This window comes from Coregonus clupeaformis, chromosome 2 (assembly GCF_020615455.1).
Source record: "Coregonus clupeaformis isolate EN_2021a chromosome 2, ASM2061545v1, whole genome shotgun sequence".
NCBI classification, from domain to species: domain Eukaryota; kingdom Metazoa; phylum Chordata; class Actinopteri; order Salmoniformes; family Salmonidae; genus Coregonus; species Coregonus clupeaformis.
This window is the reverse complement of record NC_059193.1, coordinates 3,562,233-3,585,862: the sequence shown is the minus strand read 5'-3', so window position 1 is coordinate 3,585,862 and position 23,630 is coordinate 3,562,233. Positions and strand designations below refer to the sequence as shown.

Below are 23,630 nucleotides of genomic sequence, written 5' to 3'. Positions count from 1 at the left end.
GGGCTCTGGAGCAGTGGAAATGCGTTCTCTGGTGTGATGAATCACGCTTCACCATCTGGCAGTTCAACGGACTAATCTGGGTTTGGTGGATGCCAGGAGAACGCTACCTGTCCAAATGCATAGTGCCAACTGTGGAGGAGGAATAATGGTCTGGGGCTGTTTTTCATGGTTCGGGCTAGGCCCCTTAGTCCCAGTAAAGGGAAATCTTAACGCTACAGCATACAATGACATTCTAGACGATTCTGTGCTTCCAACTTTGTGGTAACAGTTTGGGGAAGGCCCTTTCCTGTTTCAGCATGACAATGCCCCTGTGTACAAAGCGAAGTCCATACAGAAATGGATTGTCGAGATCGGTGTGGAAGAACTTGACTGGCCTGCACAGAGCCCTGACCTCAACCCCATCGAACACCTTATGATGAATTGGAACGCTGACTGCGAGCCTGGCCTAATCGCCCAACGTCAGTGCCCGACCTCACTATTGCTCTTGTGGCTGAATGGAAGCAAGTCCCCGCAGCAATGTTCCAACATCTAGTGGAAAGCCTTCCCAGAAGAGTGGAGGCTGTTATATCAGCAACGGGGGACCAACTCCATATTAATGCCCATGATTTTGGAATGAGATGTTTTCGACGAGCAAGTGTCCACATACTTTTAGTCATGTAGTGTACCTCACCACTCGCTAATACCATGCACCCACTGCTCCTGCCCTGCACAGGTCCACTTGATGCAGTGTATCGTACCTACTTCAACAGACAGGTTCTTAGTGAGCACCAACCCTCTCTGAATTCATCTCATACACTGGTTTGATATTCTGATCACAGTGTATCTGTATGCAACACCAAAGCCTGGTGTTTGGCCAGGAAACACATGACCTTTGTAAAGGGACGGGAGGGGAAGACAAAAGGCCCTGGCGGGGTTGCGTCCAAAATGCCACCATATTCCCGATTTAGTGCACTACCTTTGACCAGGGCCCACTATGTAGAGAATATGGTGCCATTTGGGACGTAGCCACGGCGGTCTGTTCTTCAGGGACCAGAGACCTGCCAGCCAGGTTCACGCCATAGTGAAGCTGGATCTATCAGGGAGGGAGAAGGAGCGGCTGACTAACCGAGATCTATGCAGCAGGATGAACACAGAAGGTTTCATTGTTAGATTATCCAGAATTCACATGCATTGGAATGTCATGAATCTCCTGCCTTGGTTGAAAAAGAACACACCAGTGGCATTGTACATTTATTGCAACAGCAGGACAGATGGAGAATTCTTCCTCAGGCCTGCAAATAGTTATCAGACAGAGAAAGTAGTGGGGCATCTACTGTAGTTGGTAGAGAGTGGTGTGGTATTGAGGCCTCTTGATTCATGTATATATAGGTCTGTATGACCTAGCCTATTAACTGGAGAAAGAGAACTCCCCACTGTAGTGGGCTGGATAGAGAATCCTCTTCTTGTTATTCTCCTCAGTATCTCTGTGTGTGTGCTATTGTTTGGCTCAGTCTTGCTCCATTTGATCATTAGCATAATCTCATCTATCTTCAGGGGCTTTGGAGGAAGAAACAACTGTATTTTCTCTAATGGGGGATTTGAAAATTGCAGCAGTAAGACCACTATGTTTGTTTCTAATATTTTATACAAAAATCTTGTCGGGTTCAATCCAAATCTGACAGATGATCTGATCTTCCGATCTTTGAGAATGTTGTGACACATTTTAGTGTTCCACAAAGTACAATGCAAGCAAGATCAACTGTGATTTTATTCACATTCAACAGCAATAGATAGCATTATTTTTTTAATACAAAGTGATTTTACTTTAATTTGTCATTATAAAATGTTGTATTGTATCTTATACCAGTTATATTTGGATCTATACATTGCAGTTATCTGCCAAATAACATTTTACGTTTGAAAAATAAACAAATTTTGATACCTGAAGGTAGCAAAGATATACAGTAATTTTGGCTTCACTTACTCCAGTCCACAACCACATGCATAAATGCATAGTGTTGTTCAGAATATAAATAGCAGTTACAGTAGAAAATATAGCATATTATGTTTCAGTGTAGCTTGTTGAAATAGCTTATCCCTTATCCCCTAAAAGTTATCCCTTGAAGTTTAGTAATGCTCTTGCATCGCAGACCAGTTGAGAAGAATCCGTTGAGGACGAACAGATGAAAACATTTATTTGTCCTTCCTTCATTTGTGTCCAAGCTGACTCTCAAGGGTCTCCATCCTTTTTGACACAACCTCAAGTATTTACACATTAAGGAAGTTATTGATTTTAAACTAAACACATTTTTAAACATAATGGCTGCGTCCCTAAAATGGCACCCCATTCCCTTTATAGTGCACTACTTTTGACCAGGGCATATAGGACTCATAGGTCAAAAGAAGCACACTATACAGGTAATATGGGGCCATTTGGAAAGCATTCAATGTCATGGCAATATTAAAGTATCTTATCCAAAGTATGCACACCACCACAGGGCTGTAAAGGATATTATGCTGGGTCAGTCTTCTAAGCTGTTCGTTGACCTGCCTCTGGAAGAGCATCACGTTGTCACACTTACACATCTCTTCAGGGGAGGGTTTCTCTGTTCACAGACAGACACAGTATGGATTGTCTTTTAGGAACAGACTGACACAGATCAAGTGCAATACAATTATTAATTCGCAGAGCCTCACAATATACATTACAATGATAGGCCTCCAATGATTTGGTTGCTGTTGTACTTCATAAAATCACCTGCAGGTGGCAGAGATGTACAGCATATTTCCCCCAGAACATCAAAGTACTTACCGGCTCGTCAATAAATATTTCCTGAAATGCAGTGCATGAGAAAAAAATCGATCTAACACACAGTATAAATAATAATATGGAAGTCTATGAGCACCACCTTCATAAAAGATCTGATTAGTTTTAAGACTTTAGAGGGTTTTTGGGGCATTTTTGTCTTAGTATTTGTATTTATATAATTAATAATGTATTCAAAGATGAGAGGATTTGTGTACTGTGCAGGAAAAGTGTGTGAAATAATTAATATTGTGTGGCTATGATGGATATTTAATGAGAAAGTTCTTTTAGAGTGTATTTTATTCATTGGGTACCTTTACATATCCGTGTCTTCAATTTGTCTGCAATTTCTCCCATGTGGCTAAAATCTTCAGCATAGTACAAATGCTTATCATCTGGCTCGGAAGCAATTTCTCTGAGCTCCTCTTCGATGGCTTTACCAACACCAATTGCATATATATTGATACCTGGGGGCGGTGAAGCAGGTCAGAAGGAAGTGGATGAATGACTCCTTTAAGATAAGATCGTACTTTATTAATGACTTTAAATGGCTCTGCTATCAGATCAAGTTCAGCAAACACAATATAAAGAAACCGTACCAGCATCCTTTGCTTTAGCGGCCCATTTTGACACATCATCCTGTGATCGTCCGTCGGTGAACACGATGCTGACCCATGGCATGTCGGGCCGGGCCCCCTCCTTGGCAGAGAAGCTGTACTCAAACATGTGACGCAGGGCAGCGCCCGTCATGGATCCTCTGCCCATGTACTGCATCCGCGACACGGCCCTGTTGATGTCCTGGCCTGAGGTATACTGACCCAGGGTGAACTCTGTGCGGACCTTAGTGGAGTACTGCAGCAGCCCCACGTGGGTGCCGATGCCGGACACATCCAGAGAGTCCACGATGCCATTCACAAACTGCTTGACCAGCTCAAAGTTGGCCGGCCCCAGGCTCTTAGAGCCGTCAATCACAAATACCAGATCCATCACTCCATCTCCACACTCTGCCTCTGCCATAGTAGAGACAAATAGTGTTGAGTCATGTCAAGACACCACAAATCAACTATACCATGGCAAGAAAGCAGCAGAAAGTACTAGCCTACATCAATTAAATTATGTTGCTGATAGGCTACTAACTGGCTCATTTTACAATAATGGCCCAACATTATGAAGACCTGTGTGCAGGTCAGGGGCGCAACTTTGGTTTTAGAAGTGGGGGGGACATAAATAATTATATATTTAAATTTTTAATAAAGATGGATAAACACTCCAAACAGCCTACCGACTGCTCAGAGGCATCCGCATGGTCCTAAGGCACACTGTTGCCTAGTTTTGTATCACATTCCAATGATAAAACTGCAATTTCAGAATGTGGGGGGACATGTCCCCCCCCCTCCCCGTCCCCAGTGAAAGTTGCGCCCCTGGTGCAGGTCACATTGAAAGAGTAATAAGGATAATTCTCATTAGTAATGGAAATGTGTGTTCTCTACTCCTCTACTCCAGGCTTCATGGTTCCAAAGACATACAGTCATTTTAATGCAACATTTGGTAATAATGTGCATGAATATCCTTTTATCTACCTATCGAGAGCTACTCTTTCTTCCTTCATCCCAGGTGCCTGTCACTGTCAAACAGTACAGAATATTCCTCTTAATCCAGGAAAAGAACACCCTGGGCTAGCGGGAGCATCAGGATTAACCATGACATCACAATCACAACTCATCCAAATTATGTAACATATAAATACCAGGATGAAAAAACACTCAGTCACAGTCAGACCCATTACAAAATAGGCAGTTATGTGTATATTTGAAGGCAGTCCAACTTAAATCAGTCACATAACCATTAATATGTAACACATTCATTCTAACGTATCAATTTAAAGGGATGTGAATCCATTGGGCCAAAACAGCATGATGCATAGAGAAGATCCTCTCATTACTGTGCAATGTCCAAAATATCTGTTACAGCACAGCTGATAGTAAGACATGGAAGCATGCCATGGACCTACTCTTGCAGGTTCTGTTATCAGGTCTGAGTGTGTAGCCTTCTCGACATCTACACACAAATGAATCTTCAGTGTTCACACAGTCATGCTCACACCCATGGTTACCAAGGGAACATGGGTCAAGCTCTGCAGTGAGTAAAAGGGATCAGACCCAGTTGTTGAGGTCAATAAGCAAGTCTTGCTAGTATGTTGAAATCTAAGTAAAATGTTGAATACAAATTATATTTCTGTGCATTAGGTGAGACTGAGAGCATACACTATTCTAGTGTGAAGCTGGTGAGACTTACTCTTGCAGGTTGTATTATCAGGTCTGAGTATGTAGCCTTCTCGGCATTTACAGAAAAATGAATCTTCAGTGTTGACACACTCATGTTCACACCCGTGGTCGCCAAGAGCACAGTGGTCAATCTCTGAGAGCCGTTAGTCACATGGGATACAGAGATAGAGACAAGGCAGGAGAGAGAAAGGGACAATGCATACTAATACTCTTTCAGGGAACTAACACTTCTACACTGTTATGTAGAAGTATAACAATGACTCACATACTCACTACATTCAACATATAAAATACATTACAAATGTTTTCCTCAACACTGCCCACACAGTGAGCGCAGCACTCTGTTGCTGAGCCCTCCAGTGACTGATATTTTGAATTAACAGTTATGATTGCTTTATTTGTTAGATTAAATATATTTTAAACCATTTTTTAGAGGTGTACTGGCACTGCCATCTCAGGAAGGGGGAGGTTGAGTATAGTGTTGTTAATAGCACAGTAACACAGTTCATAAAACCAGAGTAGTGGTGAACTTACTGCTGCAGGTCTTGCCATCGAGGTTGAGAACATAGCCCCTCGTGCATCTACAGATGTAGGACTCAGGAGTGCTGACACAGTCATGCTGACAGCCATGGTTCCCCAGGTCACAGTAATCTATTCCTGAGGGAGAAAAGGTAGAGTCACTCACATAGATTGGCTTGAATTCATACATTACTCTCAGGATGTTAACAAGAGATAAAGCAGTGAATAGATGCCTTTAATTTCGAATCCTTTATTTCCTGTAATATCAGTTGTTTCTGCCTGTACGTTTAAAAAGCACTTACAGTTTATGATTAACCCACAGTGCTCTGAAATCAATATCTAAAATGTGTTAGGATTCTAATACGCTCGAGAGGTGTGCTTTCTGAAGTTAATTCAAATGTATCTCTAATCCAGTACAGTGCAACTTTATTGGGCAATTTGCATCGGAACATACACTCTTAGAAAAAAAGGTGCTCTCTAGAACCAAAAAGGGTTCTTCGGCTGTCCCCATGTGAGAACCCTTTAAAGAACCCCTTTTGGTTCCAGGTGGAACCTTTTTGGGATCCATGTAGAGCCCTTTCCACAGATCAAACCAGATCAAACCCTGGCTGTCTGTTATTATTTCTCAGTATTCTGACACCCTGGACACACTCCCCCATATGTTAGCAGCCAGTGAGATGATTCAAAAAGCACACTTCCTCTTGGAGATCTCCCCTCACACTACTCTGAAGTCTGAAGTTCCACTAGAGAGCTAGGGGCATGTCCAAATGTGGGTGGACCTGGACCTCCATCTGGCAACAAGATAGACCAAATACTGTATTAGAGTTGTACTGATCTGGGACATTCATCCCTTCTACTGCTTAAAGAACTGATTGTGCACACTACAATAGTCAAGCATAGTTCCATCACTGAGCCAGCCCATGGACTGAAATGTAACCCAAAACAAATTATTTATTGTTTTCAGTATAATAGTAAAGAACAAGAAGGCTGTTAAAGCTCCCAATTCACCGCTTTATTGACAACGTTTCCATCCGAAACGAATCTTCGTCAGGTCAAAACTCAGTATAAATTCAGTATAATAGACCATCAGATTTGAGCAATGAACGGACAGATGGAAATCTGGAATTCAGGTTAACCTTCACAAGCAGATAAATTAATTGTTTTCAGAGTAAATTCATAGTTTTTTCTATGTTAACTTTAGTCATAATCACACAAAAAAAGAGGAACGAAAGAGGAAAATTTAAGAATCTCACTTCGGCACGTCCTCGCGTCCTCGTTGAGTTCATACCCAAGCCGGCAGCGACACTCGTAGCCGAGTACCCCTGGCACTTTGGCGCAGATGTGGGCACAGCCATGGTCCACCACAGCACACGGGTCTTCCGCTACAGAACCAGGAGGACCACAACATAGGCAAAGACAGGATTTAATGCTACTGCTACTGCTGTAGCTAACCCTAACCCTTACTCTAACCCTTACCCTAACCCTTACCCTAACCCTAACCCTAACCCTAACCCTTACCCTTAACCCTAAACCTAAACCCTAACCCTAACCCTAACCCTTACCCTTACCCTAACGCTTACCCTAACCCTAACCCTAACCCTAAACCCTAACCCTAACCCTAACCCTTACCCTTACCCTAACGCTTACCCTAACCCTAAACCCTAACCCTATGCTTCTGCTGCTGCTCCTGCTATTCCACCAGCCCTAGCACTGCACCGTCCCACAGGCCAACCCTAACCCAGCCAGCTAGACCCCACTGATTCTGATTTACACCACTGACTTTATTTCCGGTATACATGGACCGATAACAGCTGTGATTAGTAGTGATTTGGGAGGAAGTGATCAAATTAAAGAATAACATATTCTAGATGTCAAGACAATTCCAGCTCGCATTTTATAGCTTCATTGTACCCCACTGGTGAATTTGTCTGTCCAAAATATATTTTCCATGTTCTTAGTCAAATTATGTGGTCGACTAAGTGACTCACTCACAGCGGCAGGACTTGCCATCAGAGTTAAGGGTGTAACCCTTTCTGCACCGGCACATGTAGGAGGCTGGGGTGCTCACACAGAGGTGATCACACCGATGGTCCACCACAGAGCACAGGTCTGTACCTAATACACACATACATGCATGTACGCACACACTGCACACACACACACACACACACACACACACACACACACACACACACACACACACACACACACACACACACACACACACAAATAATAAATCCTTAGAATCTCCATCAATATAATGAATAAAGCACATGAGTGTATTGAGAGATTAACAGAGAGAAAACACACACCTCCACACAGATTGGACTGGAAGACGGAGGTGAGGGTCTCTATCTGGCTGAAGTTGCCCACCAGGTACACATGCTCAGAGTGGGGCTCACTCCCGATGGCCCGCAGCGTGTTCATATCCACCCTGCCCACTCCGATGGCGAAGATCTGGATGCCTGCCTGCCGGGCCTGTGCCGACACCTCCTCCACCGTGTCCTGGGGACGCCCGTCCGTTACGATCATGGCGATGCGGGGGATGTGCATGTCGGCGGGCCGGGCTCCCTCTGGCTCGGTGAAGGCTGTCTCCATGGTGTACTGGATAGCCAGGCCGGTCATGGTGCCGGTGGCCAGGTGGTCCATGGCCTTCACCGCCCGCTCCACATCTGCCTTGAATACAACAGTTCTGTGTTTGTTAATTTGGGTGGGTTAGTTTCTTAGGGGATTCTTGTTACAGACTGTTTCTGTGCAACTGTACTTGGAAAACCAAGTAAACATATGGTAAAAAGAATAGAACAGTACTGAATAGTCCATCTGTCTCTTCTGCTCTGCTCCCAGTCTCAACACACGGCACACATTTGGGAGGAGCACAAGTTCAGCCACATTGCAACATTCCTGTGGGTAGAAGTACTTTGCTCAAGGGCACAACGGCTATTCAGCTAACTGTCTCGAAGAAGAACCTGTTCTCTAGGCTACCTTGTTGCTGTAGGTGTTGAGACAGAACTTGTTCCCCAAACTATACTCTTAGAAAAAAATGGTTTCAAAACGGGTTCTTCGGCTGTCCCCATAGGAGAACCCTTTTTGGTTCCAAGTAAAAACTATTTTTGGCTCCCTCAGTGGAAAGGGTTCTATATGGAACCCAAAACGGTTCTACTTGGAACCAAAAGGGTTCTACCTGGAGCCAAAAGGGTTTTACCTGGAACCAAAAAGGGACAGCCAAAGAACACTTTCGGAACCCTTTTTTTCTAAGAGTGTAGTTTGGGGAGCAAGGGTTCTTCAAAGGGTTCTCCTATGGGAACGGCCGAAGAACCCTTTTAGGTTCCAGATAGCACCTTGTTTTCTAAGAATGTACCTTGCTGTTGTAGGTGTTGAGACAGAACTTGTTCCCCAGGCTACCTTGCTGCGGTAGGTGTTATGGGATAACTTGTTCCCTAGGGGCCTAGACTACCTTGCTGCTGTAGGTGTTGAGGGAGAACTCGTTCTGCACCACGCTGCCATACTGCAGCAGCCCGACGCGCGTCGCCTCCGGCCCCACGTCCAGGAAGGCCAGGATGTTGGTGATGAAGGTCTTGACCTTCTCATAGTCACTGGGACGCACGCTGCGGGAGCTGTCGATGATGAACACAAAATCCAGGGGCTTCCCTTTACACAGGCTCTCTGGGGGAGAACACAAAGAAAGCCGTAATGGAAGTATTGTATTGTATATAGGCTTACTGTAACTCTAATATAGTATTTACAGGGGCTCTCTGATACAGATAATCTGACTGGAAGTAGTCTTACTGTACCGTATAGCACTCTGATATTTACATGGGCTCTCTGTACGAAGAACCCAAAACTTGGGTCTTACTGGGTCTTACTTAAAGTACTGTAGTACATAATTCTGACACTAGCTGGTTGATTCTTTCTATTTGAGTTTGGACAGTGATTATTACTTTGTGTGCTCAGTCAGTCAATCTGTGAGCAGAGGAAAGATTCTGAGTTCTCTAGTCTCCAGTAGTAATCTGTAAGTCAGTCAACGTTAAACTAAGCCTGGGAAAAGACAAGAAGAAAAATGTCTACAGGCTCCATATATCTCTCTAGAGAGGACCAGTTTCCCTGGTCAGACATTTATTTTACTTGATCTTTACTGTGAGGGAGAAATACAGACCAATGATTACAACGGTAGAACGCATCCAATTACAATTCAGTATGCTGACACATATGAATATTACACTCTATATTCCATTACATTGTACTGTATATCCCATTATATTGTACTGTATGTCCCATTATATTGTACTGTATGTCCCATTATATTGTACTATATGTCCCATTATATTGTACTGTATGTCCCATTATATTGTACTATATGTCCCAATATATTGTACTATATGTCCCATTATATTGTACTATATGTCCCATTATATTGTACTGTATGTCCCATTATATTGTACTGTATGTCCCATTATATTGTACTGTATATTCCATTACATTGTACTGTATGTCCCATTATATTGTACTATATGTCCCATTATATTGTACTATATGACCCATTATATTGTACTGTATGTCCCATTATATTGTACTATATGACCCATTATATTGTACTGTATGTCCCATTATATTGTACTATATGACCCATTATATTGTACTGTATGTCCCATTATAGTGTACTGCATGTCCCATTATATTCCATGCATTCCACTATCTTCCATGTATTTTCCATTGTATTTGTATTTGTATTTATTAAGGATCCCCATTAGCTGCTGCCAACATTTCATAACACTTTACCCAATACACATTTAGTGTGTTCCCTCAGGCCACTACTCCACTATCACATATTTACAATACAACATCCATGTGTACGTGTGTGTAGAGTGCATGTCTTATCATCTGTATGTGTGTCTGTGCCTGTGTGTGTGTCTCTTCACAGTCCCTGCTGTTCCATAAGGTGTATTTTATCCGTTTTTTAAATCTGATTCTACTGCTTGCATCAGTTACCTGTTCCATCTAGTCATGGCTCTATGTAGTACTGTGCACCTCCCATAGTCTGTTCTGGACTTGGGGACTGTGAAGAGACCTTAGGTGGCATATCTTGTGTGGTATGCATGGGTGTCCGAGCTGTGTGCTAGTAGTTTAAACAGACAGCTCAGTGCATTGAGCATGTCAAAACTTCTTACAAAAACAATTAGTGATGAAGTCAATCTCTCCTCCACGTTGAGCCATGAGAGATTTACATGCATATTATTAATGTTAGCTTTCCGTGTGCTTTAAGGGCGTGCTGCCCTGTTCTGAGCCAATTGTAATTTTCCGAGGTTCCCTCTTTGTGGCACCTGACCATACGACTGAACAGCAGTCCAGGTGCGACAAAACTAGAGCCTGTAGGACCTGCCTTGTTGATAGTGTTGATTGCGACACAAACCACAGTATTTAGCTAGCACCACATTTCCTTTAGTACCAGTAATCTCTGCTGGTCTTACCCACTGAGTTGGACTGGACAGCCGAGTCATTGCGTCCTCTGGACAGGACGGATGGTCTGGGACGGCGTCTGTGTCTGTGGTCCACTCGGACTGCATCGCAGCAGAGCAGGCAAAAGAGCCCGAGGGCCAGGTACCTCATCCTTGACCAGGGGGACCAACGGACGGATGGGTGGACAGACAGACAGCAGCTGGTAAACAATAGCAGAGACAACCAACTCAACCTCCAGTCCTGAGGATGAGTGCACTACAACAAACACAAACACTGCCAGTCACTGATAAGGAGACTGGGGATGGGATGGGATGTCAGACTCTAAAGGAATTATAAATAGGAAGCACTTTCACCTCCTGCCTGCCTGAAACCACACCTTCAGATTTCACCTAATTAACCCAGAATGGTTGCCATGTCACAGCCGTACAGTACGATTAGGTCTGTGTCCCAAATGGCACCCTATTGCATGTAATGGTCAAAAGTAGTGCACTTTATAGGGAAAAGGTGCCATTTAAGACGCAACCTACAGCTACAATACATACAACACATTCCAGACCCAAGCTACCATTGAAGGAGGTCCACAATCTAATATAAAAACATGCACCAGTTCCCTTCAGTTTATGAACTGAAATACAACATGGGCGGCTCCTGGGGGTCTTCCCATAGAGTATTTAATACATGGAACAAAACTCCACTCTCAGTTGAGATGTTTAGGTGCAACAGGTGGTTTGCAGTGATTTAAAGTGGCCTGTAATACACAGCAGACTCTCTCAGCTCTCTGCAGAGCCATCTGTTATCGTTCCCATCTAGACCGCTACATACACCCTGCTGCTACACACAACACTCAACACTCAACACACAGGCAGCTGTTGACTGTACGGGCCATTCTGGAAGACATACAGTAGTTGTGTTCCATGGATCATGGCTTTAAAAGACATAGCCGTGCCCATTCTAGAACACATACTTATACATGTGTTCTGTGGACCATCCTAGAATAAAGAATATAGCTGTGTTCCATATAGGGTGATGAGCTGATTACACTGAGTTGTTCCTTAGTCTGTTCACAGGTCTGAGATGCAAAGGAGTACCAGACATGTTTATGATGACTGTCAGTGACCTGAAGCATGCAGGGTCACACTTATGGAACATCAATTCCTGTTCTTTCTACCACAGCTGCACAAGCATTTGGTAAGTGAAAAACCAGTGAAAACAAGAGACACCATGCAAGCACATGCCAGAGATCAATACAACAGTTGTTACTACTACTCATTCAGTCTGTAATTGAAAATTAAGGAGATCGACCATATACAAGTGGAGTCCTAAAAAACATAATTACAAACTACAGTATTCTTTCACCTTTTGTCATGGCCATATTGTATATTGTCATCTTATGTTGAATCTCCATCAAACAGTCTAATGTGGAATCTGAATCATGTTTACTATATGTTTACTTCTATAAAACATTTAAAAAGCGTAATCTTAGAGCTCAGATTCTGTGTGGTAAACATGAAATCTGTCATGGGTTTTCATGCTGCAGTACTACAAAACTACCTATTGAAAAGAACATTATCAAAATATCATGTCTCCTTACCTTAATATCAAAATAAGGTTTTGTGAACAGATCTGTCAGTATATCCAAATGAAAGTGTTTTAAAAACACGTAAAGCAGGAAAAGTAAATCAGAGAATCCACCTAGGAGAGTGTGTCAAGCTGGTGACTGTTGTGGTTGTGCAGTCAGTCAGTCAGTCAGTGAATATGCAGATGTCCTTTAGCTTTCTCTCTCTATGCATGTGCAGCAGACTAGCCCCCTCTCATCTGGGACTGACTGCTTCTGTATTTACTCTTAGCTGATTTACCTCAGTCTGGCTCTAACCTGGGGAGGGAAGCCTCCTATTGGTGCCCTTATGTGGAGAAAATAAATTGGTGTATAGACCAGATCGTCATGTTTTCATACAGCAGGTTCTCATTTTAAACTAGAATTTTAGTATTTGAATCACAATCAAGACATCTTCAACTGAGCCGACCAAGCATTTTGGTAACCATAAATATGATCTTCTTTGATCATAGTGACCAATAATCAAACAGATATCCCATCCATTGTTCTTACATCTGACAAATAGCATTGTGAAAAGGCGATAAGTGTGTCTACAACTCATCAACTGTACTGTACATTTCTTAAAGTAAATGACAAGCGTATTGCGTTTGCCAATGATCAGATAGTTCAACTACTGTACTGTGGTCCTGGTCCAAGCTACAGTGACAGGAGGTTGTTGTAACTGGAAGAAATCTGGATGAACTCTCCACATTGAACTGAAGGAAACAGTAAGGCAGCAGTTTATGGAAACGGTTCTAAAGCATCGCTTTCAGTGCTCTTAACTTCAATCATCCTGAAAATAGACATGTCTTACAATGAGAACGTTATGGCTCTAACAGCTCTTAAAGTCATTGGCCAAATAGCTTCCAAGTTTCATAGAGAATTTCCGTTATTCAGGTTTATGAGGTAAGGAAAGGATGACAGAATTAGTGCCAAAGCCGGAGAAAAACTGGCCTTTTAGTCCTTGACTTTTCCCTTTGGTTGTCATCTTATAGGCCTACCAATCAGTGATGTACGTACACAATAATGCTATACTGGATTTGTCTCAAACCCCTTTTCAGAAATCTAACCGTAGCCCCTGCCTTAGATAAGTGTATACCATAGTAAAATGAGAATGCAACACAGCATGATACTTATGAATCCAAAATAAAAACACATGGTCCGTCTGTCAATGAAATGTGCTTTTAATAGACAAATAAATATCACTTCTGTGTCTTTTTATGCTGCAGTTGGTTAAATGTGAGTTTGAGTCCTCAGAGGACATCCCCCGTTTGGGGAACAGCTTGCCAATAACTGCATCCGGCAGAGCAGACCGGTCTGCTTACATTGGCTTAATTGAAAAATACATGACCACCTCTTTTTCCTTTACTGGAAACAACACAGATATAAAGACCAAATGTACAAGTCATAAAACTCAACCTTTAAAATACTGAACACAGCCCTGTTGTAATAATTCAGGATAATGACCGTTTTCCATACACACTAAACAATAACACACAAGTACCTTGGTGAGATGACTTCTGCTCTTCAATCATGTCAGTTAGATTACAGGCAGGCGCTTTAAATCTTTGGAATCCTTCCACGCATAGCAACACCTCATACATTCTCTCAGTGCACCCTACCAAAAGGAAGTTGTTTGTAAAGGCAATCCAACAATGAACAGTGATCATGGGCAGAACAAAGAAACATTTTGAGTCGAGGACACAATCCTCATTAGCCTGTTTTCAGATCTGTGTGTGCTTTAGCCAACTCCTCTGACTGTAATCGTCATGCCATATATGACAACGCACATACAGATCTGGGACCAGGCTAAATCATACTCTCACAAGTACTTGCTTCGTAGACTATGGAAACATGTTTCTGGTGGGTGGCCTTTGGACTAGGACTGACAGTAGAGTACATGTACAAGCACAGCTTAGTACAATAAAAATATATCCGCTATTACACTCACTACTAGCACCCTCATATTTTAACTCCGTTGCATATCACTTTCCTGCTCGATATTTCAACTGTAGATCAGTGAAAATAAATAACTCCAAATAAACAGTATAATGAATAAACAGTATCACAGTAACAGGTAAGTAAGTAAATGTGTATAGGTTACATTTTTGGGGAAATAATCAGTAGTATTGGGTCCTGGGTCAAATTATATGTATTTTTAAATTCATTAAAATACTGCTAACACCACACACTCAGTGTGACAGTTATCAAATGCCAACTATAAAATGCATAGTGTATTGGAAAGAAAACCAGTAATATTTGTTGTCTCAGGTCTGGTTGGAATGTCCGGTTGCTGTAGTAACAAGTGGGTCCAGTCGGTCAGCAGAACAGCAGCCCAGGTTCTTCATGCTATGTAGGGTGCCCCGTAGGGGGGAGGAGCGTTCTTGGATGGAATAGCCATGGTGTCGTCATATGGGGGTAACAGTACCTGGAATACAGAATAAAAAGGGAGATCAAGAGTTCAGTCTTCTAACGTGTGACTGACAACAGACATCAAAGTGCCATTTAACTGTGACATGGTTGAGAATATTGGTTTTTGTCACTGGCAAAGACTACAGGCAGCAATATAGTAGGCTGCATATTGGTGTAATTCCAAACTGCAGTTGGTCAAATATACTCATGAGGATAAAGTGAAAATAGTGTGAGCTCCCGGAAGTGACACTCAACCATGATGGCCATATATAGAGGATGACAGAGGATTCCAAACAGATATGTAATGATTATATAATAGTCTGGATGAGAGAATAGAGCGAGATGAGAGAAGAGGGAGAGGGAGAAAGGGGGGCCATTAATGAATATGGTACAAGTCTATTGAGAGGCCAAATTTATAGAGGGGGCCATGAATGGATTTGGTCCAAATCTATTGGAGCAGGTCCAGACTGAATCAGTGACACAATGGTGAAACAGAGTGATATTCAGTTTGGATTCCAGGATGTGAATGTGGTTCTCAGACAGCAAGGCAAGTCCACTGCAGACCTATCTGACTGACATGAGTCAAGTTCAGTCAGCCAGTTCCTCTATGTCTTTGATTAGGAAAAGGGAGAACTCTGTCTCATATATTTTCTCTTCAGACTACTACACACTCTCTGGGGAACCAACCAAATACCATCATCGGAAATGGCTGGCCGTGTGTGTGTGTTTTTGTGTCTCAGATGTATGTAACCCATCCTGGTTTTCCTACCGACACACATACTGTAGGCAACATCTATGATTTAATGCATTTCTGATGGACCACACTGGCAGAGGATACTGCAACATATGGCTAGAGTATGGCGTTTTCATCCTCACACACAACAGTAAGGCACTGGTTAGGGGCATAACAGCATTACAGTCCAGACTGGAGTCCATGTCATGGTGGACCTTTCTGATCTCAGACCAGTGATTTAACACTACACATTGTGCTTGATGACCTGAAGCTACACATCATAGGGTGGTTTCCTAGACACAGATAAAGTCCAGTCCTGGACTAAAAAGCAATGTGTGTCCGGAAAACCGCCCCTCGGTGGCTCCGCTCAGTTCAGACATACAGACTTTCCTAATATGGAAGGCATCACATCTACAGTAGGCTATTCCCATTATTGTCTTACGTCAGATAGCGCGACTCCATCTGCGCTGATCGAGGGCTTAGCGTCGTGTAGGAGTGACGCCACCTGTCGGAAGGCAATATCCCTGATTATAATACCCTGTCAATAATACACAGATGGTTGCAGTCTACCGTTCTCCCTGAAGTGTGCACTCTTCCAATCCCCACTATGGATTTAAAAGGAATGGACTGGTGTAGGAAACTCCCTCTAACTCCCTAATCCACAACTTTTAAGTTCAGGAGGGGAGTGAGGGAGTGCACACTTCAGGAGAAAAGTAGGGAATCAGAACACACCCGTAGACTGGTGGTTTAAATTCTAAACCATAACTACCAGCCTTAATTGAAAGGCCTACGGATAGCAAGGAAGGCAGCATGTTGTTTTTCTAGCACGTTTGACTAATGATTTTAATGGTTAAAAAGAGAAGTCTCGTCCCTTTATAGCTCAGGTGTTTTACACATCAGGAGCACCACAAGGGCCTCAGCTTCTCTAGACCAAAACATCACGTCATTCCTCCACATCAGGGGTAGGCAACTATTTTTATTTAACTAGGCAAGTCAATTAAGAACAAAATCTTATTTACAATGACGGCCTACCAAGAGGCAAAAGGCCTCCTGCGGGGATGGGGGCTGGGATTAAAAAAAAAACGTAGGACAAAAACACACATCACGACAAGAGACACCACTACATAAAGAGAGACCTAAGACAACACGGTTCCGGTAGCCTTGACAACAACATGATAGCAACACAACATGGCAGTAGCACAACATGGTAGCAGCACAAACGTGGTACAAAAACTAGATTCCGATTTTTGGTAGGAGGGGATGTCTGGGGGCCGGAACATAATAATAATTTGTACGCTGCAAATTGTCCACAACTAAGCCCGAAAAGAGATTGTATCACGTCTTTTTTTTTCTGTGGGAATACTCGAACAGATTTCATAAATGAAACTAATTTTAGCTGAATTCCTGGTGATAACTTTTGGTTATCCGCCTGTAGCCGACACGTGCTCTACATGTTCAAAACAAACCTTGAGCATCATGAACCATTCATAGTGGCTTGGAATTTAAGGTTTATATTCTGGGAACAAATAAACACCCAATTTACATAAACCTACTTCATCCCTTTTGAATATCAAACTCGTCAATTACAATATTATACAGTGACATTCTACTGGTGGAACAAAAAGTCCTGATAACCCCTCACTCTCCTCTCCTACACCTCCCTCGTGACATCCGTTTCCCCCGGGCTAGCTGGATGAGCAGTGTTGCAATGGTCTGATAGTTAAACTAGGTCCTCCCCTCACTAACGCCATGTTTTCAGGCAGTATTTCTCCCCTCCCCTGGTTCATCAGTGGATAACGTGTTGTAATATCTGCAGCAGAAGCAGAGGATAAGCAGCCAGGTGGCCAAGCTTGGGCTATATGATACCAGTGAGTGAGTGAGTGAGTAGCTTTTCATTGAGTTGGCAGCCAATGTACCGTAGCCATATTAATGAGTTTACCAGTGTGGACTGGAGCCCCTAACTACAGCCCAACGTTATACTTCCTTCCTACTCCGACATGATGGCTTTACTGTTGGAATGCGCTCTCCCTCGCAGTCTTGAGAGGAACCTAACCTACGCATAATATGAACCCTGATCCATGACCTGGAATAAGTTAATCCTTTTTCCATTGGATGTGAGGTTATGTTTTCTTTGGAAACACACAATAGCATCACACCGAGATAAGATAAATGTTTTATGATTTGTACTTTCTCCAGAATGCAAAGCACAAAGCAGAGGGAGTTTATGAGGAAGAAAGAGAGGGATGGGTAATTATAGAATAGATTAGATATATCATATGAATACAAAGAGATATATTATGATAGCACAGCACTGGTAAACATCTAGATTGTTTTTAACTCTGCAAGCAAAGGGTTAGAGTGAATAACAGAGACAGTATCTTTTTTCAGCGTCTCTTTGATTTGGAAATTACAACATATTATTGTAGGAGTAAATGCAATGGCAATATTTGTGGAAAAACATAACTGTCAAAAAGGTGGTTAGCATTCACAGAGGTGGTCTTGTCTGGAGTATTTCCATTTCTTGCAAACCCAACTCGCTGAACAGAGGAAATATACTACACTGTATTACACTGTAGTAACTACAGCAGACTGGTAGAAAATAAATAAACAAACCCACCATGTCATAATGTAGGAATGCAAACTTAAGAAATTGTCATCATTTATGTACTGTACAGCAATTGAAATAGATGTTTGTATCCTGTGACTTACCGTGGTGTCATTAGTAGTGACGTATATCAAGACTTCTGTGGTGCTTCTTGCGCGCACATACCGGTAGCAGTTCCACACACACGCTATCAGGTACGCCTGAAAAGGGAAAACCATTATCAAAGACATTCAAAGAAAATAACTATCAACAGTTGACATTATTTAATGTTCAGTATCTAAGGCTCAATATTCATCTTAATCCAAAAGGGGGTACTGTCTAGCTAATTCAGAAAACGTTAAGACTCAATCTCCAGCCCCATGCAGAGGGGTTTCATTCATTCAGAAAATTACAAGACTCAATCTCCAGCCCATTGTAGAAATATATAGTATAGTACAGCTCACTCAGGAGAGTGGCACAAAAACAAACTCTCATTGTTCCCTGACATCCTAACATCATCACTCTCAGTGAGCCGTACGGTAGCTTTCTGGGGTTCAGTCCTGTCCAGCCAAACACAACACCATCTGGTAAAGCAGTCGGCTCCTATAAGACAGACTAGGACTGAGCTCAGCTGTATATCCCACTGCACACACCACTTCAATGAATTGACACCTGTCACTTTTACAGGCTCTTCAACAATATTCAGTATAAACCGTAGACCTCCATATGGTATATACTGTCTGTAGACATTCTGTAAGCGATTCCAAGAGATATTACTCGACGTGTTCAACTCACAGACAATCGTCAATCCTCTGTGGATGATATGCTTGTAGAGGTAGCAACATCTATACAGAACAAGTATCACTCACTGACAGCTGAGCTACACGTCAACCCTTACTTTTGGATTGGACCAGAAGTAATAGAAATGTGTCATCATCCTCATTACTACAGCATTCATACAGTATATTTGCATTAAGATGGTCTCAGTAAGGTATCTCCACAGTTTTACAGGATGACACAGAGCCTTACTGAAGTCTATCAAAATAAACCACATCTTTCTTTCTCTCAATCTGTTTCCCTCCATCTGGATGGTCTTTGTACGACGCAGGAGTTCTGTAGAAGCAGCCTAATAGAACTGGTAGGCCATTTAGAGGGGCTTTTACGATGCCATAAAACAGTGTGTAGTGTGGCGGGACGTTGGCATCATCTGGCAGTTTGTCAGAGCTAATGTGAAAGCTCTCTAACCTGGATGGGCCAAGAGCAACACTGACGAGGGCCCTGCCTCAATGGCTCCCATTATAGTGTTATGAAAACAACAGCCTTGTGAAACGGCTCCTGCCAGACATCTGAACCGCTGCAGGACCCTCTGTCCGTCCCCAAGGGTTTCTGCCATAAAAATAACCTGAATAATTCCCCCAGATGAGCACCATTTTCCTCTCTCACACAGCATAAGCACTGTTTTGTCACTCGCATACATTAAGTAACGAAAATTACACAATGTGTTAGGAATTTGTGGTAGGGAAATCTGTGTGTGTCAGTTCAGTAGCAGTTACCTTGAAGGTGAGGATGCATCCGATGAAGAGGAGCACGATGAAGACCAGGCACACGTTGCTCATGGCCATGATATCCTCTTTGTAGGGGAAGTTCTCAGGCTGTGAGGGTGACACCAGACATTCAGACAGACAAAAGGAGCTGCAGTGAGATTGGGGGTAAAGAGTGTGGAGGGTGCGGGGAGTGTGGAGATATTGGCTACCTCCAAAATGGCACCCAATTCCTTATATGGCACTTTATTAGAATAGGAGTTGGACTTTGGAGTCCTTCTTACCAGCTGTTGGAGGTAATCTTGTATGGTGTTGGGGTAGACCACAATACTAACAGCCACCAGGGTGTTCAGTGCACAGTCAAAGACTTGGTAGCAGAAGAATGGGATGATCCAAGCAGCGTGTTGCTGAAACAGGAAAACCAGTTTTATGTTAGCCATGAGGGAATAGCATCTGAAGAGCTGCAGCTGCAGGAAAGGTTAATATATCGATCTGGAAAAAAACAGAGATTCAAACAAAACGTTCTGACCGATGCATTAAACGTAAATCAATGTGTTTCTGGTGGGAGGTTTGGTGAACTTACTCCAGTGGGACCCAGCCATTCAAGACCATGTCTGTAAATCTTCATTTGAATGGTTTTTTAAAACTACATTTGGACAATAAAGTTTAAACTACATTTGGACAATCCTCTTAGTGTCTTTATCTGTATTCATTCTTATGAGAGCAGACATAGTATACCAGTACAAGCAACAGCAGAAAGCTATTGATATGTGACGTTTGCTTACCTTATATGCACCGTAGGTCGCCATTCCAGAAATTAGTATCATCAGCAACGAGATCGCTGAAGCAATACACATGTCTGGAATAGAAGGGAAATCATACTGTATACAAGGTCTGCATTAAAATACATTAATAACTGTCGCAAATGATGAGAAAAATCACAGTTGTCCTTGGGTGGTGATTGAATTAATCTCACAGTAATTTATAAACTTATAATAAGCTCAGTTCATTCCTAGTTTGACACTGACTATGTGAAAATGACCCAACTTGCTCTGTGCAGATGTGACCTGATCTTGATACTTCATGATACCATGACATTGAGTAGATTTCACAGAAAACAAAAATACTATGTCACCGACTGTCAGCGTCACAGTAATCCTGTCCATCTGTGCACAGCCCAGAGAACACAGCAGTCTGCTCCGACAGAACAGAACAGAAGCCAGTCTACTTTAGTTCTGTAACTAGCCTGAACTGAATCACTGCCTGCCTCGTAGAAATGTGTCATTCCACCTATCATGGCACATTGATTTGAACAGGGATGGCCGTTCTAGTAATTATATTTCTATGGCCTGCCTAATACAGGGCCAGCTGGACCAATGGCAAAAGGGATCACAGGACGGCTTAATCTGACCTGAACTGGGTCAACTCAGTCAGTTTCAAATCAGACAGTACTGTACCGACAGCCAGTGGCAGACTTGTCAATTTGGCCAGCATATGCTGCTAAAGTTAATTTACAACCTGGGCAAGACCTAGCTGATTTAGCAAGTTTGTGAAAATACACAACACAGCTGGACATTAGACATGCGTGCCCACGGACTGAGAGATTTGATTAACTTTACTGTGAAGTGAGAGAAATGCTGACTATTGGCTGCTTTCAATAATATAACGTGATATATAAAACCAGAAGTTTTGGCATTGATATATAATGCCATAGTAGTTTGCTCACTCATCACATACACAACAGACTCAGAGAGGAGTTGGCTAGAGCACAAACAGACTGGCCCGTCAGGCTACTTTGGAGGCGTGGGCAGGTCTATGCAACATCGCACACATTTATCCCAGACATAAAGCTGTAGGCTACTTACTGGCGTCATCCATGTCATCTAAGTCGTTAGCCAGCTCAGCGCTGGTCAGATGGTACTGGTCAGGATCACCCAGGGCCGTGACGAGGATGAGCAACACCACCGCATTGATCAGCTAAAGGACATTTAAGACATAAGGACCATATGGACATTTAGACTCAAACAAGATAGGAATACAATACACATCAATAGATCAACATTAGGGAAACGTTCAACAACAACAAGAGGCTCCACAAGCAGTTGATCACATTAATCAGCTAAACACATAAAGACCAGTCAGACTGACAGGAGGACACAGATAAACAATAATAGCTCAGCCTTCATAAAAGGAATGACTTGTTCACCCAAATTACGCAATTACTTTATTATAAGAGTCCTTACTTAGGAACTATTTGGCTGTTTTCCATGTAAGGAAGCAGTAACTCTATAATTTGAGTGAACCACCTCTTTAACTCAGCAATGTAGGTAGAGGTGGTGTTTTAACTTTGAATGAACAATACATATGCCTAGGCCCTATGTGCATAATGGTAATTAATTATTATCATAGCCTAAAGGCTTCTACCTGACACAAGACCTGTAACCTGTCCTGAAGGGCTGAGTGTACTGAAAAATTCATGAACGTTTTTTCCAATGGCGTTAGGTTAAGTTAACCCCTTCTTGGACACCTTAGCAGAATAATTTGTACATCTACAATTAACAAAACAATCCATTAAATAAAATGTTATCACTTGCAGCCAATCACAATGAGAGACTACTTTCTGCTGGATAAACATACATTTAACATGGAAAAACGTCCTACAAATAATAACATACCGTTTTTGTTGGTTGTTGAGCCTATCTAAATGGTGTTATGTGTATAATAGCGACTATGAATGCTCACCATATACCAAACCCCCAGGATAACCGTGCCTGTGCGGACATGACAGCACAGGCAGCATCTGGTGGAATGCCATCGGTCCCACGGGGAAATCATATTTTACAATGAAAGGATGAGGAGGCACTTCACAGATGTCTATATCTATCGGTTTATGATAAACAATCCAAATAGATCGACGTGAATTTCTTCTCCAGCGCGCGGTGTCGTTGATTAGGCTACCTTTGAACTGTCGGCAATTAGTGATAACAGCTTCACCGCGGCTCTAGTGATCAACTCAGGCACGTAGCAAACATTGGACCATGTGACCTGAGCTGGATAGGCTCAAGAGAGCCGGTGATGTAACTAGTTGTTTCGAGAATAATGTTCCCATCATCCCTCACCAAAGCCGGGAAATTTAAATAGTTACACTGTAGCTGCCTGCTATTTTTATTGGGATATGTTGAATAAGAATATTCACACTTCACAATAGTGCCTTTATGATCTTTATGGTAGAAATTCACACAAAGGGCATATTTGAATATATTGCAATTGGAACATTGACAATAAAGACCGAGGTAAAGGACAAGTATCAAACACATTAAAATAATTGAACTTTGAGACATTACCATCTCCAATCAGGAAAAATGGAAGCAATTCACATATTACATTTCCATCTGAGGGAGAAAGACAAGTGGAGAAAGATTCAGGGTGCAGAACAAACATGGTCCAACATAGAACTGAGACACAATCAATACATTAAAACTGTTTGTAGAGCACATGCCTACATTACTCAACCAATTAAGGCATCAAATTGTATTCCTGATTACTGCATCATTACCAGTACATCATTGATTAAAGCAGTTTGAAACCATCCTGTCTACAGCAGGACTAAACATTACTTTTCACTACACACCAGTCAGTTGCTCAAAAAAAACAACTTAAGAGACAAATAGAGGTAACTGATTAATAGGAAAAACAATAGAAATACAAAATAGACTAAATCAA

At 42.3% G+C, this 23,630-nt stretch overlaps 2 protein-coding genes across 6 annotated transcripts; both read right to left on the bottom strand.

Annotated features, from left to right (window-relative positions):
- Window positions 1-607: 607 nt before the first annotated feature.
- Window positions 608-12,838, bottom strand: LOC121586039 (matrilin-2). Of its 4 annotated transcripts, none has more exons than XM_045225871.1 (13): window positions 12,635-12,838; window positions 11,055-11,242; window positions 9,044-9,252; window positions 7,902-8,265; window positions 7,582-7,704; window positions 6,843-6,971; window positions 5,605-5,727; window positions 5,081-5,203; window positions 4,797-4,919; window positions 3,385-3,795; window positions 3,100-3,252; window positions 2,493-2,585; window positions 608-2,243 (listed from the first exon to the last, which is right to left on the bottom strand). In XM_045225871.1, the coding sequence occupies exons 2-13, from the start codon at window positions 11,191-11,193 to the stop codon at window positions 2,188-2,190; spliced, it is 2,046 nt and encodes a 681-aa protein (XP_045081806.1). In that variant the 5' UTR covers window positions 11,194-11,242; window positions 12,635-12,838; the 3' UTR covers window positions 608-2,187. The 4 variants fall into 4 exon arrangements, with proteins under 4 accessions (XP_045081806.1, XP_045081808.1, XP_045081810.1 ...); XM_045225873.1 differs by having other exon boundaries at window positions 11,055-11,194; XM_045225875.1 differs by lacking the exon at window positions 4,797-4,919 and having other exon boundaries at window positions 12,635-12,837.
- Window positions 12,839-13,803: 965 nt separating this feature from the next.
- On the bottom strand, window positions 13,804-22,976 carry LOC121586189 (lysosomal-associated transmembrane protein 4B). Of its 2 annotated transcripts, XM_041902710.2 has the most exons (8): window positions 22,650-22,976; window positions 21,773-21,884; window positions 20,693-20,766; window positions 20,192-20,314; window positions 19,920-20,018; window positions 18,492-18,587; window positions 16,225-16,287; window positions 13,804-15,065 (listed from the first exon to the last, which is right to left on the bottom strand). In XM_041902710.2, the coding sequence occupies exons 1-8, from the start codon at window positions 22,740-22,742 to the stop codon at window positions 14,982-14,984; spliced, it is 744 nt and encodes a 247-aa protein (XP_041758644.1). In that variant the 5' UTR covers window positions 22,743-22,976; the 3' UTR covers window positions 13,804-14,981. The 2 variants fall into 2 exon arrangements, with proteins under 2 accessions (XP_041758644.1, XP_041758649.1); XM_041902715.2 differs by lacking the exon at window positions 16,225-16,287 and having other exon boundaries at window positions 22,650-22,975.
- Window positions 22,977-23,630: the final 654 nt, after the last annotated feature.

What these genes read in the sequence shown, in the direction of transcription:
- LOC121586189 (XM_041902710.2), bottom strand. Translation starts at nt 22,742, where the DNA reads ATGATTTCCCCGTGGGACCGATGGCATTCCACCAGATGCTGCCTGTGC. An exon ending in GATGCATCCTCACCTTCAAG is followed by an intron (nt 18,588 to 19,919) that starts GTAACTGCTACT and finishes TTCCCTTTTCAG; the next exon opens with GCGTACCTGATAGCGTGTGT. An exon ending in TCACTACTAATGACACCACG is followed by an intron (nt 16,288 to 18,491) that starts GTAAGTCACAGG and finishes GCCTTCCGACAG; the next exon opens with GTGGCGTCACTCCTACACGA.
- LOC121586039 (XM_045225871.1), bottom strand. Translation starts at nt 11,193, where the DNA reads ATGAGGTACCTGGCCCTCGGGCTCTTTTGCCTGCTCTGCTGCGATGCA. An exon ending in GGACGCGAGGACGTGCCGAA is followed by an intron (nt 5,728 to 6,842) that starts GTGAGATTCTTA and finishes TTTCTCCCTCAG; the next exon opens with GAATAGATTACTGTGACCTG. An exon ending in TAGAAGACTGACCCAGCATA is followed by an intron (nt 2,244 to 2,492) that starts ATATCCTTTACA and finishes ATGTGTAAATAC; the next exon opens with TTGAGGTTGTGTCAAAAAGG.